Below are 22,578 nucleotides of genomic sequence, written 5' to 3'. Positions count from 1 at the left end.
TAGAAAATATCAATAATCCTCTAATTCATCCATAGGCTAAACACAATTCAAAAATTCCCACTTTTTTCTGCATATCTTCGTATGTTAATGTGAAATTTAAAACTGAATACAAAATTTTAAGGAAGAATACAATGTAAGAATGACAACAAAAAGAAGAGCAAGAATGTAGCTCTTTTTTGGTGAGCTATACCAGCTATTAATAGCTGTAATAAAGATATAGTACATTAGCTATTGTGGCATTAGCACAGGGATTTTTACTCACGGAACAAGATTGAGAACCCAGAAAGAGAACAAACAAATATGGGAATTTAATTTATAATAGAGTCAATAGTTCAGAGGAATGGAAGGAAAGATAAATTTCTTAATAAATGTTGCTAATAATTGGTTAAGTGAATAAAAACTAAATAAATATTGGATCCCTATCTCACATTATATAAAAATGAACACTAGGTGGATTTAAGACCCAAATGTAAAATGTAAAATTATCAAGTTTGTTTGTTTATTTATTTATGTATGTATTTATTTAGAGACAGGGTTTCCAGCCCAGGCTGGATAGCTCACTGCAGCCTCAAATTCCAGGCTCAGGTGAACCTCCTGCCTCAGCCTTCCATGTAGCTGAGACCACAGGCACATGTCACCACATCTGGAAGAATATATATATATTTTTTAATTGTAGAGATGAGGTCTCACTATGTTTCCCAGGCTGCTCTCAAACTCCTGGGCTCAAGCAATCCTCCCTCCGCTGCCTCCCAGTGTGCTGGGATTACAGGTGTGAGCCACTGTGCCCAGCCAAAATTATCAAATTTTTAAAAGACAATGTAGAACATCAGTATGAGCTATCTTTTACAAATGATTGCTGAATTTGGCTATCTCAAAATTGAAAACTATTCATTAAACCATACATAAAGAGATTTTTTAAAGTAGTCTACAAAATGTAGGATAAGTTCTTGTCACTAAATATAACCACCAAAGATATAATTTAAAATAAATCAAGAACACTGTGTGGAGCAAATAATTCAAAAGATGGAAACAGAAATGAATAGGACCTTTACCAAAAAGGAAGAACAAATGGCCCAAAAGCATAAAAAAGATATCAACCACATTTTAATGTGTTTGCATTAATAAAATGCAAATCTAAGTAACAGTGAGAGACTATTTCATATCACCAAATTTAGGGAAAAAGTCAGACAATTTCAAATATTCACAAGGATGTACAGCAATGAGAATTCTATCCATTACTGATTGAAATGAAATTGGTGTTATCAATTTTGGCAGCTAGTCATGCCCTAATAAAGTTCAATTGTGCATTCTCTAGACATACAAATCTACTATTAAATAGGTACCTTAATAAAATATTGTCTCTACCCCAGAACCATGCACAAGAATACTTATAGCAGCATTATACACAATGACTAAAACTATTCAAAGGCCCACCAAGAGGACAATGTTACAGAAAATTTAACAACAGTAAAAATGAACCAACATTTCACTCATTGACCTAGATAAATCTCAAAAATATTTTCGAGTGAAAGAAGAAAGTCATACAGTAAAATTAAATTTTTAGATAAAGGTCAAACACTGGCAAAACTTACCAGTATTTGATTCAGGATAAATACACTGGCAGTAAAAACTACAGAGAAAAATAATAGAGTAAACACAAAATTAAAGTCTTGGAGGGGTCACAATGGCACAAATGATCCTTTTTCTTGTCCTATATATGAAATACATGGATGTTTATTTGATTTTGACTCTGTAACTGAGTGTGTGTGTACACACATGTATGTTTTAATACACTTTTATTTATGATATATTGCATTGTATAAAAATAATAAATTTTAGCGTATAAATTTATCATAAATCCTCCAGTGAAAAAAAAATTCTACTCTTTAAAAGTTTTTTAATTACACAAAGAATTTGTACTTAAAAACTTGTGATATTACCAATTTCTTTTGTAGATCAGTTTTCCCTTGGTCCAAGCAAAGATGAAGATAGAAAAGACAAGTTTATTCAGGAGGTGGAAAGGGTGATATGGAGCATATATAAATGTGAAGCACTGATTTTGCATTCAAAACTCACTGGTACAAGCAAAGGATAGGCATACCAATTCATGTTAAAGTAACTTAGATGGATTAATAATTACAGTTATCATTAGTTGATTTTCCAATATGTCCAAATAATTGGACAATTACTGTAGGTATATTATCTTTAATCCTTAAATAAATTCTACAAAGTAGAATATCAGAAACAGAAATTGATTTGCCACAGTGCCTGTATGGAAATGCTAGGATTTGAACCTAGGTGTGTCTTTCTCCTGTTGTGTCCTTGCCGTTACTCCATATTGTCCAAATATTATTATTTAATAGTGGAGTATAATGGACCATGATAAAACCTGGTTCTTAATCCAGAGCTGCAAATTATTAGCTGCTTGAACTTGGATAAAATTTAATAAATTCATAGGAACTCAATTTTATTTAATTTGGGATACCTATCAGAGTTATTCTGAGATTTAAACAAAATATATATGTAAAGCACTTAGTAGAAAACATGCATTCAATAAATTTGGGCAATTTTATTATTATTATTAACTTGTGGAAGATTCAATTGGTAAGATTATGAAAACATTCCAAAAAACTTCAGCATCCTGGGGTCATAAGGAGAAACAAGTAGTTGGATTAATACCGGGTTGATCAAGCAAATAGAGGAAAAAGATAAAAGTGCTAGAAAAGTGAGGATGCTGGTAAGGAACTCACTTTCATGACCATTCATGGGGTCACTGCCAAGGTGGAAAGATGATAGAACCTGGAAGAAGTTGATTCTCTGAAAACAGGGAACATCTTTGGAATAAGCTGCTTTGATAAAGTTGAGGATAAGGGTGTGGGGCAGGCCTTTTTTTTTGAAGAAAAGGAATGGAAGAAAATAAAAACAACTGTAATTAAGTCAGTCATACCTGATACAGAGCTACAAACATTTCACAGCCCAGAACAATTTTGTTCCTAACTCTAGTTGAGTAAGAGGATCTCACACCGCAGCTAGTCATAATTCGGCTGCTGATTTGACCTTGAATGCAGTGTCTCATGGCTGCTGAGATGTCTTTACCAAACTGTAGCTGCTCTATTTCTGTGACATCCTCACTGAGAAAATAACTTACTTGGCTGAACAAAAGAATATGGGTTTCCTATCATGAGTTACTCACTTTCACTGTATTTCTACTTATATACCCTTCTGAATTTCTGTTCACAACAACCTAATCTTTAAGTCCTTCTAGAAAGACTTATCTTTTGTTTGTTTGTTTGTTTGTTTGTTTGACATGGAGTCTTGCTCTGTCGCCCAGGCAGAGCAAGCTCTACCTCCTGGGCCATTCTCCTGCCTCAGCCTCCCACGTAGCTGGGACTACAGGTGCCCACCACCAGGCCTGGCTAATTTTTTGTATTTTTAGTAGAGATGGGGTTTTACCATGTTAGCAGGATGGTCTCGATTCCTGACCTTGTGATCTGCCCACCTTGGCCTCCCAAAGTGTAAAGACTTATTCTTTCCTGCTACTTTGTCCTTTAACTCTAGCACAAGTCTACAACTCTGCTACAAATAAATAGACCTACTTGATTCCATTTAACTGCCTGATTGCTTTTCCAACTATTGCCAACCTTAGAAACCCATCTGCTTTACCTGCTGGCTTGCTGTACGTCCTGCCAGTGTCTAGAAATGTTGGTAGAAATTAAATACTTTGCATTGCCAGTTAGATACACTTCAGCTCTAAGGAGTGAATCTTGCTCAAGATACATATCTACCAGGTCAAGTCTTGTTGATAAATCCCAGGATACCCGTAGAAATTATTAACAAGCAGTTGGGAATATACAGTACTATATATTTATTAAATTTTAATGACTTTTACTGCAGCTAATATTAAAAAGACTATTCATTATTTGTTTTCTCTCTGAAGTCACTTAGGTTCTGTCTAGTATCACCTCCAATATCCCCATGAAACATACTTTACTGTGTGCAGAAGAAATGCTAATTAGAGATCCTTTACGTGACAAGTGAGACACTGCTGCGAGTGAAGTAGCACTTTGGCGTACACTGAACTTCATACCTGAGCGCATAGCCTCTTTCTGAATGCTTTCATAGTCATGCCAGTCCTTTCTTCTCAAACCATCTGTCCATGAATAGAATTGCCCATCTCCCAGGCCCAGTGGAAATGTCTGTGGAAAAGGAAAGTATTCAAGCATAAAAAGGAGGTATTTCCTTTTGCATGGTAGGTAAACACAGCCGGGCACATAATAGGCAGTCAAAGAATATCCGTTAAATAAGTGAATCCTCTGTGTATAGTGAAAAGAAAGCTATTGCTGGTGACCAGATTTATACACATTTTAAATCTTTTTTTTTAACCTTTAAAATGAGAGCACACCTCTCCCACAACAACTACCATTCCCTATTTTATTTCATCCAGAGACACTAATATTTAGTGTGTCACCTGTAAGCATAAATGGCTAGCTGTTTTTATTTGCCCAAGGTGTAAATATTGATAATGCTACCAATTTTGGTGTTGCATTGAATTAATTTTGTTTGGGATTGGTACAGTTTTATTTATTTTGATCAAACATATCTGAACGGCTTTGTAGTAACATTAGCAACCATTCATTGAATGCTCACTATGTGCCAGGTTCTATGTTAAATACTCTGTGTATAGAAGTTTGTTTAATCCTTATGAGAGCCTGGGGTTGTAAATCCCCATTTTTCTGCTGAGTAAACTGAGGATCAAATAACTAAAATAACTTGAGGTAAACCACAGTGGCAGAGCCAGGACTTGGACCAGTTCTGTTAAGACCAAAACTGTGCTCTTAAAAACTATTAAATACTGTCTCTCATCTAGATTTCTGGAAACATAGTGCATGTTTACACTTATAGTTGAAATTATCACCCAGTCATCAACTACAGTCACAAAATACAGTTCATGCTTTTCCAAAGTCCAATATGTTATCATGTCAACGTGAAAATTATTTCTGTGTACATCGCTGAAGCTACTTCTTTTTTGTGGTGTTCATTTCTGGTAATAAGAAACAATAGTCATTTTGAATAAAATTTATCTTCACAATCTTGTAGTCAAAATAATGTAAAATAAGTATTTTCAAATTTACATGCTATTTTTTCTTTTGTTCTTTTTTGGAAATACGTAATACATCAACTGAATGAAGAAAATAAAATTCTAGAAAGCAAAAAGAAAAAGTCAATTTAGCCAAAAGATGAATAATTTCAGTGAGGTAATTTTATTCTAACAGCCTTTTCAAGATACAAAATGTATTATTTCTTAGTTTTAGATAATATAGCAATTATGCTTTTGAAAAATTATCTACCTTTAGCCTATCTTCACAGTTTATAAAAGATATACTTGTTTTGAAAGGATAAAAATGGGGCATAATATTCTTTCCTTAAAAAAGGTAGTTAAAATCAGAGAAAATATTTTCCCAATCAGGTGACTATAATCTACATATTTCAAAGAATTTGTTGCTCATAATATTGGTGAGCTCAGAAAAAAACAGGGACAAATATACAAAGATTATGGTGAATTTATATAAAATATTAGGAATGATAATTTTTTAAAGGAAGATGAAACAAAAGTTATGGAAAAGTAAATAGAAAATGACATAGTAAAAGTAAAAGAAAATGGAAAAGTACAGGTTTGGCAATATATAGCAAACATTTTTAAAAGTCAAGCATTTTTTGAATAGATCATTTTATAATTAGAAATTTTAGAACTCAGTTATGCATAGAAAGTATTAAAGAATCAAATGAATATGAAATGCATAACCCATGTTTTGTCTCAGCCATGCATTTACAGTGGTAAGTACTGAGCATTAATGAAAATCTCCTACACTGATTTAGATAATACTAATTTACAAACATAACTTTCAGATTAAAATAGATAATTTTAAAATAAATTTTAACATGAAACATGGAGGTATTCTTGTATAAACTCCAGTGTGTGAGCTCTCTCTGGGTACCAGGGACACGCTATTTTCCTTATTTTGATATATGTAAGATAGTGAATTCTTAATAAGAAGTAATGTAACGCAGATTGAACAAAAGTTGATTGAACACAAAAGTTAACATTTACTCTCTCCAGAAGTCAAATGAAAATGGCAATAAAGCATCAGATGCATCAGGAAAGAAGATATTAGAACTCACATAAAGTTTTTGTAAATAGCTGGGAACTACTGGGAAGGAAGTATTTTTTTATGGCACTGAATTTTCAAAATATGTAAAAACTGGGGACATTTTATATATCCGATTCTCAGGTTAAAGGTGAAAAGATAAAGAGTGACCATTTTTAATAAGGGGCAGTTAGACTCTTCTGGGTTCTCTCTTCAACTCAAACAAGGGGGTGAATTCTGAGGGCCATCCACTGTACTCCCATCCATAAAAGACTGGAGCATGAATGGTATGTTCTCAGGCTACTAGAAACAGTTGAATATAAGGTTGTCAAACTGCAGTGAAAATCATAGTTCCATGTTAGCCTATGTATCAAACATTGTTAATGAAGGTATCTTCCTTTACTAGACCTCCAGAAAGCTGCCAGTCCACAGCTGACATCCTTACATAAGAGATGGAGGAATTCCTACCTGGAGAATTGAAATCAACTGGAAGAGATACAGCTACTGGCTCCTAGGTCCACGCCCAGTAACCATGTGGGAAATAGCTTAATTAGCAAGCCCTTCTGTACACAGAGAACTTCATGTCACTATTTTCATGACTTCACTCATGAGTATGAATAGGCAGCAAAGGATTTCCAGGGATTTCGGAGAGCCTTTAACATACAATTAAGAGGCCAAAAAGAAACAAAAAGCATCCCAAACTTGAAGAAAACAGAGGCAATATAAGGTCCAGATAAAAACTTCAAAAATTCTAAATTTAATTTTCTCAAAGAACTTTAAGAAAAGTTCCTTCAGAGGTACAGAAATTTAAAAAAGAAGCATGTAGAGAATCAGAGAGAGTTCCTGAAATGTAAAAATGTGGTATCAGGGAGAGAAAAATTAAGAGACAGTTTGGAAAACGAAGGTCAAAGGAACCCTACTGAGAAACAGAAAAACAAACAAACAAACAAAATGAAAGACAGAGGGAAAAAATACAACATTGCAGAGAGGTGGCAAAATGGTAGCAAGTTCAGAGATCCTCCAGTCCCACTGTATAGGGGAATGGAGAGAAGCTCCACAAAGGATGCCTCTGTGGGGGAAAACACACACACACACACACACACACACACAACTTACTTTTTTCCTTTAAAAAAATACTGAAATGACAGTTACAGTTCTTCCAAAAAGATTAGAATTAATTAATGATATATGTTAAAAACTAAGCAAATGAAAAGTGCGCCAATTGATAAGGCTATAAGAAACAAAAACAATGTATAAAAAAGAAAGCCTAATCATAGCACATTGTTTGATTAGATATGAATAATCTAACCGGAATATTGGCTTAACTAACATTAAGTATACTGGAGGTTTAGGGAAAGACTGGAATAAGACAGTTAAATAGATATTTTCTTTAATGGGAAAGCAGTAGATAAAACCAAAATAGGAAAAAAATAGAGAAGAGTAATATACACATTATCTATACATATGGAGTCATATGACAGAATGAAAACAAAAGATTGACATAGTTGCCCCTGGGTATCAGAAATTGCAAGCAGGGGAGGTGGGCAAGAGGATTGCTGGTTACCACCATAGTCTTTATAGTATGATTAGATTTAAAAAATTATTTCTAAGTATTATTTTATGCAAAACCTAAATCTCAAATAAAAATTATTAGGCATTCTCAGCCACTATTAGAGCTCTAGCAAGGTGTGTTAGTATCAACAGAATACTTTATAATGGTAGGGGAATCAGGCTAAATCAGACCATCTGAAACTGCTTTAATAAAGCGTATCTGGAGGATTTGCTACACTAATATCTTTTTTATCAGTATCAATGCTAACCATAGACCAGCAGCATCAGCATTACCTGGGAACTAGTTTTTTTTTTTTTTTTTAATTATTTTTATTTTTATTTATTTGTTTGTTTGTTTGTTTGTTTGTTTGTTTTTGAGACAGCATCTCACCCTGTTGCCCAAGCTGAAGTGCAGTGGGGCAATCTTGACTCACTGCAACCTCCGCCTCCTCGGCTCAAGCAATTCTCGTGCCTCAGCCATCTGAGTAAACTGGGATTACAGGCGTGAGCCATCACACCCGGCCATCCTGGGAACTTACTAGAAATAATTCCTGTCTCCCAACTCAGGTCTAGTAAATCAGAAACTAACAGAGAGACATAAGTCTGTGTGTTAACAAATTCACCAGGTGATTCTGAGGCTTTCTATGGGTTGAGAACCTCTCATCCGTATGCATTGGAACGCGACACAATGATCACCTTAAAACAAACAAACAAAAAAGTCCAATTCATTAACATATAATGTACCACAATCTACTGAAGAATCTTTTTCATATTGAGGGCTAATGACCAATATAAAGACTAGGTATGCTTGCATACCTAATAAATAAATCTATATAATCTCAGTGCATTTGTATATAATTACATTGGTTTTGAAAGCTTAACTATCCAGTAGATGGTGCATAAGTATTCTGACCTTTCCTTTCACATGAGCAATCTCCAGTGCCCAGACCCATTTGCTTCTCTTTTGGATTGTACCATGCGTCCTCTGTTTGATTACAATAGTACAGATCCATTATCTATGACCTTGTAAAATTAATATATAGACAGTATTGTACCTTCTTGCGGCATATATTTCAGACCCATAATTAGGTCGGCCATTTATTTGTGAGCACTATTCTGGTTTTTCACCTTGAGGACTTTTTATTCACTGTGATATTGCTACAAATAATTAACTTGAAAAAATATCAGGGACAGAGGAGACAGAATCCATTCAGTAGAAACCACATGTAATAGTGAGGGCTGGGATCCCAGAGTCCATTGAAACTAACATCCTTTTAGATAAGTCATAAGAAACTATTTCCAAGGATAAAACATTACTCAAGAGGAATGTATTTACCAGAGGTAACAAATTAAAACACCTTTTGGAGTCAGGGATGTGACACAAGCACCTTTTGGGGACAGAAATGTGATACACAGTCTTCATAGGGATATGAAAACCAGGGTGTACTACTCTAGGGAGTGATGGGCTCTGGCGATGCCTGCCACTGGTATAAACTTTTAGTAATCTTAAAGCATCTCCCAAGGGCTGTTGGTCTGGAAATCCCTGGTGAATCAAAAAACTTTGTTTCTTTATCTCTAAATTAGAGCAAACTTATTTGTCATAACTACAAACGCAATGACAATAAAAGTACGCATTTGTGAAACTCTGTGAAGAAAAGATTATCTGTATTCTAAAACCTATCTTAGGTTTCATAAATCAATCAATGAACTTTTATTGTCACAATCAACCATATATGTATGATTCTATTTGTTCCTTAGAAGAAAATATGATGTAGTAGAAAAACGCTGGATTCAAAGCACAGAAGATATAAATTAGAGTTTCTAACTACAGGCAAAAATCGGCATGTCCTCTAGGTCTCCTAGGTCTCTCAGATCACATATGAAAATAGGGTAACAAGAACAATACCTACCTTACCCATATTACAAGGCTTTTTGAGTAGTAAATCTCATATATGATAAAGTATGTGAAAGCCCTTGGTTTATCAAAACTTGATATACAAATGCCAATTGTTTTCATCATCCCTGCTATTTTTATACATATTTGAGTTATTTACACACTGCCCTTGAAAAATCTTAACATAGTCACAGAGAGAAATCTTAAATCATTAAACAAATAATAAATTATGTGGTTGAAATTTTGTTACAGGAGATGTTAACAAAATATTGTGATGAGTACGATTCTTATATTAGGCATTATTAAGTTCTTATATATTGAAGACACCTAGGAAATGTTTTAAGCAAATGGAACACTACCAGAAAACTAACTGTATGGAGGACTGTATGGGAAAAAGGAGAAAACATATGTATATTCTTATGTAATTTTATCCACATGAAAACTAAGAACCAGGTGATAAACTAGAGTTTAGAAAAGTTTAGGTCATATCATTAATAAGTTCTTCAAGATCACGTAACTAATTAAGTGGCAAACTAGAATTTGATCCAAGTATATCTGTCTTTAAATCTTATGAATTATAAAACCAAACAAACGTGGAGACTTTTTCTGATTCTCTCATTATTCATTTATTCAAACTGTATTAGATAAAATCACTTAGAAAAATGTTAAGACATGAAGCAAGAAAGGTAAGGTAAAGCCACACAAAAAAATTCATACACAGGTCTCTGAACTCTATGCACTGAGCAACAGGAAGTCAAGAAAGGCTCTCTAACTGAAGAGTAATAGAATAAAATGTTATGCGGAAATTAAGGTTTTTCTATTATTCTTCTAACATCTCTTTCCTTCCTCAGTTTGAACTCAATTACAGAACATGCAATGGGTCTCAAATAATCTACAGAGAAGTTTCTGTATTTTTGTATATGTACAAACATTGATAAATTAGTATCAGAACATAAAATTTTTTGGTGGAAAGAATTATCTTGTTTTTACATTCTGAATAAATTCTCAAATGTGTCATTGTTAACAATTTTAAGATACTGACCAAATAAAATAGGCCTTGAACTGATATCAGTTGCTAAAACTTCTAGTCAGTCCATGCTCTTGACTTTGTAAACATATCTGAAATAGGATCAGGATCTCTGATGTGTGAAGCAAGCAGAAAGATGTACTAAGGAGGGTAGTTCTTATATTTAGATCTTAAAATTTTTCAATAGAATCTGGAAATGAGTGTTATGTAAAATCTTGATTTAAAAATTTTAAACTAATTAAAATATTTGCAAAACATATTGTGCTGGATTATGTCTTTGGGGTATATCAAACCTTCAGTTACTAGTCTGAAAACTCAGGACAAGCTTATGTTATAGTCTTAATCATGACTCCCATTCACTCTCTGCCTCAGAAATTGATGGCATTATCTCTTATTGGCATAAACTTGATGAAGTTTACCAAGACTTGGAACTCACAAATTTATCCTTTGTATTTATATCAGTATCTGAACAACCTGAGAGCACAAAATTATTTTTCATATACCATTTTAATGATACTTGCATAGTAATTCCCCAAGGTGGGTGTGTAGATCATTATAGCTAGTTAAAGACAAACATTGACAACACGGGCTGGTAAAGAGAGCTGAAAAAGTGAGAAAGTCAGAGGCAGAGTCAGTTCTGGTATATGGTAATTAAATAATGCTCGATTTTATTTTGAGGATAAAAAAAAAAAAAAACACAAAAAACTGAATGCCTTAATCCTCAGCATCCCAGATGAGATCATTTATCTGGATGATACATCTTTTACATTGACCACACAAATTACAGGGTGAAATTTTATCATTTAGTGATGCTCACTTTTATTATACGCATTTCCATATGGGATTTATTTGCAAGAAAAAGTTGCTATCACACCCACACTAATATTTGCTATTAAATAACTATATTAATGTGAATAAAGAACACAATGTAAGAGTTCTTACATCTCTTGCTGCCTGCTTCCATCATCCTGAAACTACTTTTTAATGAGATGTTCATTCTTTGGTGAGTGGAAAGATTAAACATCACTTGTTTGCACAGGGAGAGGTCAGATCACCCTCATTCTATGATTGTTTTTGGTGTGCTTGTGAGAAATTTCTGAAGATGCCACATTGTTTAGATATGACTAATGTCTGGGTAGCTGTAAAGGAAAGAAAAAACATCTTGTGTTGATCCCCTTTTCTCCTATTACTTCTTAAGTTTCAATAATATAGCCAGAATTAATTGTTAGTAAATAGAAGCTTCTGTTAGTAAGAAACCAGAGGGATAAGTAGCAAACTCTTCTCATGAGAATAAAGAACAACATTATTAAGAGTAATTTTGTTAAAGGAAATAAACTGAAAGTGCCAGGTAAAATCCTCCCTGACATTAAGTAGGGTTAAGAACTCAGCAGTAGTTATAATCCAGCTGACATACACAATTTCCATCTAAGCATATGATGTAGGATAGTTCTGCTACTGACCCTCAAAATTACTATAATTTTTACTTGTTTCCATCAAAACAGAAACCTGTTAGCTCAGCAGGAAAGCCCTCTGTATCCCTGCTTGCTATGCAGCTGCATACCTTGTAGAAATAGTGAAAAGATCAGCATCTTAAAAAAAATGACAGATTTTCTGAGAACTCTTTTTTCCTCAAAGTATTCACTTTATGATTCCTAAGAGTGAAGAAAAATGCACGCGCGCACACACACACACACACACAAACTTCACAAATTTGTATGAATGTGGATAGCATTTCTGTAGAAACATAAAAGCAAATAAAGATTGTTTCAAAAAAGGCACATATTATATTAACCTTCCAGGATCGTCCATCCCCCTGTTGATGGTGATTCAAACACTCATGGTTTTCTGGGTTCATTGAGGCTGGGTTTTACAACCTATCGAATTTTTCTTCAGAAAGATATTGTATGGTGCTTCTAGAATTCCATCCTATCAATTTGTCAAGGAAAACACACAGTATTCTCGGTTGTTCTCCAGAATCAATATTATCTTAAACTGTGATGCTATTTTCTTATTAATCTGAGTTCACTGTGTTATGACTAAAGGGAAACAAATAATACAGAAAGATGAAATGAGGATTAGGTAGAAAAAGCTATGATCTTTTTACACAACAAGGTGATAGTGACAAAGAAACCAAGAAAGAGTGTTAGTTTTCTCCAACTTGTATGTTACCCAGATGCTTTCACATATCTACTAACAAAATAGACAGCTTGATAGTACAAGAACCAGAATCACAACTGAGTATATAAAATTAGAATGCACTTAAGAAATGATTGGATAATAGCATGGCTAAGTTATCTGTTTCATATTCCTAAAATATGTCTACATAAATATGCTTAATTTGACTATAGTTATCATCATGTTCACAATAACCAAATCATTATTGCATCAGTCACATGTGCACAAATGTAGATAAGACCTCAACATTGTCTTCAATTAGGTCTTCACTACTTTTAGTTTTGTTGGAATTGTAAATGGTTTCTGAAGTGATGATTTTAAATTTTTATCTGAAGAAAATTGTCCTAAATGGTGAAGACAATTGAAATATCCAAACTTTGTACTTGAAAGACTCAAAACAAACATGTTTTTTGCCTGTCTGTCCTAATAGCTGAGTTGGTGTTTTAAGCTCATTCAATCTTTGGAAATATTTAATGAAAATATAAAGCCATTGTAAATCATAAAAAAATTGAACAAACTTATTTTTCTTCAGGAGTATCACAACCTAACATGTAAAATAGATGATTGGTAAGTCAGATATGTCATCTAGAGATATAGGGAAGGGGATATTTATACCATATTCCCCTTCTAGCACCAGTATTTTAGTGCTGACGTAATTTTATTCAATTCACCATTCGGCTGCCCACTCAACAGGTATTTATTGAATGCCTGCTCTTGCACTAGAGATAGAGTGGTAAGCCAAAAGAAATAGCAGTTCTGAGGGAAATTATATTCAAGTAGAAGGAGGCCCTCATTCAGATAACCAATATTAATTGAGTACCTAATGTGTCTGGCACTGTTTAGGTACTTGGGATTTATCAGTGACTAAAGCAGAGTGTCATACCCTTGAAGAGCTTACATTCTACAGGTGTACTATGAAAAAAACAAACAAAGAAACTATACAATATTACCTTCAATGAGATCTTCTTAGGTTATTTAATCATTGTGAAGGGACAGAGGAGGACAGAGATGTGCTGAGTTTGAGAAACAATACATTTAAGATTTCTAAGACTTACAAGGAGAAATTTGTAACAGAGACTTGGATTTCCTGGCTGAATGTATAATATAATATTTTCCACTGGAAAATTTAATTCTAAAAAAGTATTTCACAAGTTATTTTACTTACATATAGATATTGGTTCTTATGTGGGTAAGCAAGCATCTTTTCAGGCAGAAGTGCCAATACTTTTAAATATCAAAACCAGGTTGCTTTGCATTATATTGGCTATCTAGCATAAATATAATTTGTCTACAGTGTTCGGAGGAGGAAATAGTCTCAATTTCCTTGAATACCAAATGATAAAATGTCAAGACTTGACAAGTAGAAGAAAAAGCACTTAAAATCTAAATCTTAAAAGGGTCTTGGACCATGACTTTCACAGCTAATTATTCCAAATACCAGCAGAGACGTTTTTCAAGCTTTAATTTAAAATATCTTGTTCAACAAACTGTGGACATGAGAGACAATAGATCACTGTGTTTTCCTGGTATCTACTCTGTATTCTGAAAATAATTTACTTACGGGAAAACGACTTCGATTATTATAATTATAGCTTGCCGTCAAAAAGTTTTTTAAATTTAAGACACTTCGTTTTATAGAACATAGATATGGGAATTGAATAGCATATTAATAAATGTTGTGAAAGATTTATCTGCATTTGGTCATAAAACAAAACAAAAGTCTAGATAGCATTTATCATTTCTGTGTTAAGGGTGTCATTTACATAACAATGCCATGTATTCTACTTTATTGCCTTTGATGTCTTGAAAATATCAACAAGTAAAATAATTCATATTAATAATGAGAAACATAGATGCCAAGGAATAACTTTAAAAAAAAATACTTAAATAAGGGTTATTCTTTTGCCTATATTTTTAAGAACAGAAGGATACATATATGTATATATACTTCTGTGTGTATATATATATCTACAGTATATATATATATACACACACATACTTGCTTAATCTGAGATGTTATATTTTCTGATTGCAAAGTGATCTAATTAATAAATCCATTTTAATTTGGCTAACTTCTTTTTAACATATATTTATCTGCCTTCCCAAATGTCTGAAATAGACAGAAATTTAATATTCTTTCAGGAGTTAAAATAATTAGTGGTTAAGAACAAAAATTCTGGTCTCACTTTGTTGATCTATAAAATGGAAATAAAAAATTTTATCTCATGTAGTTGTAAGATGAATTTGATTTGCTTGTCAAGTATCCATTATTATTATTTAATTATTTATTACTTAATAAACTGTTAATGTACATGAATATACATCACAAATGTATCACTTCATTAAATATATCACTTCATTAAAAATCCTGAACACTCTTGTCTTTCCGATTGTTATTAACATTCAGATCTTTAAAATTATTTAATATAACTACTCTAGAAATAAAGTATAAAAAATGACTATGGGGAATTTCTGGTTTCATTTCCATCCTATATAAAGTTTGAAGATTGCCATTCTTGTCCTTACAAGAATAAAGCTGAACAAACTGAAAATCTGCAACTTTTCTTGGACCCATTAGAAAACTGAGATTTCAGAGCAAACCACTGCTCAGAATTTTAGAGAGATATGAAAATCTAGAGAGTCCTAAACCAAGGCCTCTTTTCTTAGAGCAGAAACTGCAGGAACCATGAACAAGTGAAAACACTTAAATGATAACTTTAATGAATTGATGGAAGCTGAGAGTCAGAAACTCCAGGAGCTATAGTCTTAGGGCGCCCCCATTCTACACTAAGCATACCAGGTCATCATGAAGAAAATCCAAGAAAAACCCCCTCATGGTTCTGGCATAGGGTGAGAAAAAGTAACCTTTGTAAAATATGCCTAGAGGGTTCTCCATAACGAAGACCTACTATCAACAGAAAAAGACTTTACTAGAGTCTTATCCAAGTTGGGGAAAGGGCATTTTCCTAAGGATTCTAGTCTACTCTAGCTTATCTGTCTCACCTAAGGGAGCTGGGATGGGCAAAGACGTGAGGCTTATGAAGGGGAACTTATGAAGGCTACATTTCAAGAACAAAGCCCACTAAAAGACTAAGATTTAATCTTAAAATTATATAACGCTCCCCCCCATCCCTTATCATCATAGCAATAGAGTTACAGTATAAAAATGGTGTGTTAGAGCTGAAAGAGCTGAAAAACATAGACTCTATATAAAGAGAGTCATTAGAGAAGCCCAAATACAAAGGGGACATGAAAACCAAGATATTAGAACTAAGTTTTTGATACCTATACCTAAACCTACAGTAAACATTCAATACAGGCCAATTCCTCCAGATAAACAAAAGCTTATACAAAGATCTAATTACTAATTAGTCAATTCCTGTTGGCTGATATATCCTAACAGTTTGATGAGACAAACCAAGCATCAGAACTATACTCATATAGGACAAAATTTTACTATGAGTAGGCAGTGAATGTAAAGTAACTATAACATGTTAAAGGCTCGAATGAAATAAGTAGACATAGCTGGAAAAGATGGAGGATGTAAACACAGCAGTGGGAAGTTTAAGAATGAATTAAAAGGAAATGCTAGAAATTGTAAAATATTTATAACAGAATTGAAGAATTATTTTGATGGTTTTATTAACAGAACAAACATGGCTGAGAAAAGAATCACTGGGCTTAAAGATTTGTCAATAGGAACTTCCTTAAGCTAAAATTAAAATAGAGGAAATTGAAGACTAGCTCTGATATTTTTTTTATCTTGCCCAAATTCCTATCTAAGGGGTTTGGAGAGTCTTGTTCTACACACCATAAATTCTCATCAGATGGGTTTATTGAACCATATATATTGCGACTTCCTTTCCAATGTGTCTCCTGCATGACATTATGTAACAAAGAAGAAAGTCAAAATATTTTACCCCATATTTTGAAATGGCCTTGCAAAGCTGTCCTTTGTGGGGGGAAATTTGCATGTGTAGAGAATCTCTACGAACATTGCTAGATCTTTTTCTTCCAGGCCGTCCCAATCCTGAGGAGATTAAGAGTCCAGCTTCTTTTAAAGGTCGAATTAGGAAACATTTGTCATCTGTTGTGTCTAAGGGCAGCCACAAAAAGATTTCAAAAGAACCTTGGTCTCCTCCTGGTCTCCAGAATCTTTTTTCTTAACCTGAACATTTCCTTTCTATATCCCAGGTCTTTAGACAAACTTAACCAATTGTCCACCAGAAAAAGTTTAAATTTACCTATAGCCTGGAAGGCCCCCTCCTCTACTTCCCATTCCCTTCTTTGAGTTGTCTTGTCTTTCTGGACCAAGCCAATGTATTTCTTAAATGTGTTCGATTGATGTCTCAGGCCTCCTTAAAAGGTATATAACCAAGCTGCGCCCCGATCATCTTGGGCACACGTTCTCGGGACCTCCTGAGGGCTGTGTCATGGGCTGTGGTCACTCATATGTGGCTCAAAATAAATCTCTTCAAATATTTTACAGCGTTTGACTCTTTTTGTTGATGAAATAATGGAGAAAAAGAGAATATCCAAAACTGTGAGAGATAAAATATTTGAATCATCACTATGAATTTTTCAAAATTAATGAGTGACACAAAACCAAAGATCCAAGAAAAACAAAGAATACCAATCAGAATAAATAGGAAAAAAAAATTACACTTAAGCATATCATATTCAAATGCAGAAAACAGAAGACAAAGAGAAAATCTCGAAAGAAGCCAGAGTGGGTGGGAAGGGCTTTAACAATACTTTACCAGTAGATAAACAGGAATAATACTTTGAGAGGACATCTTTTTAGAAACTATGCAAGTAAAAAGAGTTTGGAATTATTGAACACATTGAAAGGAAGAAAAAAACACTGTTAATAGAATTCTATACTCAGTGAAATTATTTTTCAGAAGTGAAGAAGTTGTAAAGATTTTCACAAACAAAAAGTAAGAGAATTTATCTCCAGGAGAACTTCCCAACAATAAATGTTAAAAGAAGATCTTCAGGGACAAGGAAAATGATATAGTATAGTTCAAAAACTCAGATTTATGTAAATAAAGAGCATGAATAAATGAAGATAAAATGGAATATTTCATTTTTCTTACTCTCAATTAACCTAAGAAATAATGGTTTGTTTAAAGTCATATTAGTAACAACATATTGGGTGTATATAACATATGAATAGATAAAATGAATGGCAGCAATGTTCTAAAGGACTGGAGGAAAGAACTGGTATGTAGAAAGCAAGGTACTGTTATTTACTGTGGACTTAGATTAATTAGAAATGTATAATGCAAAGTCTAGAGTAACTATTATAAATGTAAAAGGAAGTGTAATTGATGTCTATGAAAGGGGGCAAATTAAATTATATAAAATAATGAAAACTATACAAAGCAGAAAAAGAGGAGATTAAAGCAGCAAAAAAATACTGCAACAGATATCAAACAGTTACAGATACAGTGAACATATTAAAAGCACTTTATATATGAATGGTCTTAAGAGAGCAGTTAAATGACAGAGATTTTTAGAGTGAATATAAAAACGTAATTCTCAACTAAATTTTGTTTACAAGCCTACTTTAAATATAAAGACTAGTATAGGATAGAAGTAAAAATGATAGAGAAAGGTACTCCATGGTAACACTAATCAAAAGTAAAATGAAGTAGCTAAATTAATTTCAGACAAGTCAGACTTCACGAGACAGGAAGATGAAAATGATAAAGTGGTTCGTCCTCTAAGAAGAACTAGTATCCTTAATGTGTACTCATTTAATAACAGAATATCAAAAACTGACAGAATTGCAAAAAAAATAGACAAATTCATTGTTACAGTTGGAAACCTCAAAATCTCTCTTTTATTAATTGATACATCAAGTAGGCAGAAAATTAGTAAAGATAGAGTTGACCTGAACCACACTGTCAATCAACATGACCTAACTGATATTTTTAGAATATTCAATCCCAAAACAATAGAATATACATTCTTTTCAAAAACATTCACCGAAGTAACCACATCATAAGTCACAAAACACACCAAATTTAAAAATAATAGAAATCATACAAACAATTTTCTTGGACTATACAGGAATTAAACTAGAAATTAATAAAGGAAAGACAGAGGTAAAATCTCCAAACACTTGGAGATTACATAACACATTTCTATACTATACACGAGTCCATAAATACCTCAGAGAAATTTGAACTAAATGAAAATAAAACATCAAAAATTGTGGTACGCTCTGGAGGAAATTAACAGCAACTAATGCATACATTAGAGAAGAAGAAAGTTCTAAAGTTAATAATCTAAGTTTCAACCTCAGGAAACAGAGAGAGAGCTGTTAAAGCCTAAAGCAAGCAGAAGTAAAGAAATCAAAAGGCCAGGCATGGTGCCTCACACCTGTAATCCCAGCACTTTGGGAGGCCAAGGCAGGCAGATCATGAGGTTAGGAGTTCAAGACCAGCCTGACCAACATGGTGAAACCCTGTCTCTACTAAAAACACAAAAATTACCTGGGCATGGTAGTATGTATCTGTAATCCCAGCTACTCAGGAAGCCGAGGCAGGAGAATCACTTGTACCCAGGAGGCGGAGGTTACAGTGAGCCCAGATCATGCCACTGCATTCCAGTCTGGGTGACAGAGGAGACTCCGTCGAAAAGAAAAAAAGAAAAGAAAAGAAAAGAAAAGAAAAGAAAAGAAAAGAAAGAAAAGAAAGAAAAGAAAAGAAAAGAAAAGAAAAGAAAAGAAAAGAGAAAAGAAAAGAAAAGAAAAGAAAGAGAGAAGAGAGAGAGAAAGAGAGAAAGAGAGAGAGAGAGAAAGAAAGAAAGAAAGACAGAGAGAAGGAAAGAAAGAAAGAAAGAAAGAAAGAAAGAAAGAAAGAAAGAGAGAGAAAGAAGAAAGAAAGAAAGAAAGAAGGAAAGAAGGAAAGAAGGAAAGAAAAAAGAAAGAGAAATAAAATAGAGCAGAAATTAATGAAATTGAAAATAAAATTAATGTAATGAAATTGAACCAATCAAGTCAAAAGCTAGTTCTTTGAAAAAGGATTGATGAAACTGATAAATCTCTAGTGAGGCTGTCCAAGAAAAAAAAAAAAATAGAGAAGACTATGGTATCCCACTTAAAATCCCGATAAGCTATTTTATATATATTAATAAACTGTTTCTAATGTTTATATGGAAAGACAACAGACCTAGAATAAGCAACACAATACTGAAGAAAAGGGACAGTCAGAGGACTCAAACTACCCAATTTCCAGACTTATAATGTTACAGTTATCAAAACACATGGTATTGTCATAAGAATAGACACATGGGTCAATGGAACAGAATACAGATGCCAGAAATAAACATGCACAAACATAGTCCATTGATTTCTGACAATGAATCAAAGACAAGTCAGTGGAGAAAGGATAGTCTCTACAACAAATGGATATCTGTTACATTAATACATGCAGCAATATGAAACAATATCAACATGTAGACACAAATTTCATATCTTTCACAAAAATTAATCCAAAATAAAGCAAGCACCTAACTGTAAAATACAAAAATTATACAACCCCTGGAAGAAATCTTAGGGTACTATCTAGGTGACCTTAGTTTTGGTGATGAGTTTTTAGATACAAAAGCACAGACCATAAAATAAAATATTTTTAAGTTGGTCTTTATTTAAATTAAAAACTTCTGCTCTGCCAAAGACAATATTTTACAAAATGGAAAGACAAGCTACAGACTGAGATAAAATGCTTACAAGATACATATCTGACAAGGGATTGCTCTCTAAAATATGCAAATAACTCTTAAAGTTTAATAATAAGAAAACAAACAAGTCAATTTATAAACAGGCTAATCAACTGAACAGACATCTCATCAAAGAAGATATATAAATGCAAAAGAAGCATATGCAACAATCCTCAATTTCATTTGTTGTTAGAAAATTGCAAGTTTCAATTTTAATAAAAAACTTGTACACATCTATTAGAATGGTTAAAATTTCCAAAATTGGCAATACCAATTGCTAGGGAAGAAATAAAGAAGCAGGAATTCTCCTTTATTGCTGATAGGGATGAAAAAATGACATAGCCACTTTGGAAGTCACTTTGGCAGTTTCATAGAATTCAGTAACCATAATCTTAGCTATTTACCTAACTAGTTTGAAAATTTATGTCCACACACACAAAAAAACTCAGTGCAAATGTTTATAGCAGCTTTATTTATAATCCCCACAAACTGCAAGCAACCAAGATGTCCTTCAATAGCAAGTAGATAAATTAATTGGAACATCTATACAATGCAAGTATTATCTAGTGATTAATAAAAATGAACTATGAAACCCAAAAAAATGGATGAAACTTAAATGCATTTTTTTCTGGCGTGAGAAGCCAATTTGAAAAGGCTGTGTACTATATGATTCCAACCATGTGATATTTTAGGAAATATAAGACTATGGCAATGATAAAAGAACAGTGGTTGGCCAGGCGTGGTGCCTCACGCCTGTAATCCCAGCACTTCGGGAGGCCAAGGTGGGTGGTTCACTTGCAGTCAGGAGTTGGAGAACAGCCTGACCAACATCGTGAAGGGAGTGGTGGTGCATGCCTGTAATCCCAGCTACTCAGGAGACTGAGGCAGGAGAATCGTTTGAACCCAGGGGCCAGAGGTTGTGATGAGCTGAGATGGGGCCATTGCACTCTAGCCTGGGCAACAAGAGTGAAACTCCATCTCAAAAAAAATAAAATAAAATAAAAAAATAAGAGCAGTGGTTGCCAGGGGTTCATGAAGGGGCAGGGAAGAGCTGAATATGTAAATCACAGGTAATTATTTAGGGCTATGAAACTATTCCATATTACACTGTTATCATGGACACCTGGCAGTCTGTATTTCTCAAAATCCATTATATTTTACATCAAAAACAGTGAACTTTAATGTATGCTAATTAAAAAGTTAATCATTGGCTGGGCAAGGCAACCCCAGCTCTAATCCAAGCACTTTGGGAGGCTGAGGTGGCAGACTACAAAGTCAAGAGTTCAAGACCAGCCTGATCAACATGGTGAAACCCCATCTTTACTAAAAAAACAAAAATTAGCCACGCATGGTGGCATGCGCCTGTAATCCCAGTTACTCAAGAGGCTGAGGCAGGATAATCACTTGAACCTGGGAGGTGGAGGTTGCAGTGAGCCCAGATCACACCACTGCACTCCAGCCTGTGTGACAGAGGGAAACTCGGTCAAAAAAAAAAAAAAAAAAAAAAAACAACAAACAAACAAACAATAAAAGCTAATTATTAAGGAGGTCAGGGGAATTTCAGAATGGAATATGAAGAAATCTCACCATATTAATGTATCAAACAACCTCAGTGAAGGGGGTGGGGGAAGAAGGCGCTAACCTAAGTAACTTTGGAAATGAGTGGGGAAAACTAAAGACAAACAACACAAAACAAACTTGAAATAAGCACTTGCTATGGTCAGAAAGTTGCTTTCCCAAAAAATTCATATGTTGGCACCTAATACCAATGTGACAGTATTGAGAAGTGGGGCCTTCAGGGAGTGATTAAATCATGAAGTTTCCACCCTCATGAATGGTATTAGCACCCTTATAAAAGAGGCTTGAGCAAGCTATCTTGCCCTTTCTGCTACATGAGGACAAGAGAAGACATTGTCTATGAGGAATGCCCTTTCAACTGACACCAAATCTGCTGGCACCTTGATCTCAGACTTCTGAGCTCCTAGAAGATGAGAAACAAATTTCTGTTGTTCACAAATTACCCAGTGTAAGGCATTTTGTTATAGCAGCCCACA

General features: G+C 33.8%; 1 protein-coding gene across 2 annotated transcripts in view; it reads right to left on the bottom strand.

Annotated features, from left to right (window-relative positions):
* GALNTL6 (polypeptide N-acetylgalactosaminyltransferase like 6) overlaps nt 1–22,578 on the bottom strand; it is a 1,271,092-nt gene that overhangs the window by 833,483 nt on the left and 415,031 nt on the right. For both annotated transcript variants that reach the window (XM_010363999.2, XM_010364000.1), the window contains one exon: nt 4,088–4,196. In XM_010363999.2, coding sequence (XP_010362301.1) covers nt 4,088–4,196 — 109 coding nt within the window. The remainder of the gene's footprint in view (nt 1–4,087; nt 4,197–22,578) is intronic.

This window comes from Rhinopithecus roxellana, chromosome 2 (assembly GCF_007565055.1).
Source record: "Rhinopithecus roxellana isolate Shanxi Qingling chromosome 2, ASM756505v1, whole genome shotgun sequence".
NCBI classification, from domain to species: domain Eukaryota; kingdom Metazoa; phylum Chordata; class Mammalia; order Primates; family Cercopithecidae; genus Rhinopithecus; species Rhinopithecus roxellana.
Note: the sequence above shows the minus strand (reverse complement) of the source record. Positions and strands in the feature narration are given on the sequence as shown.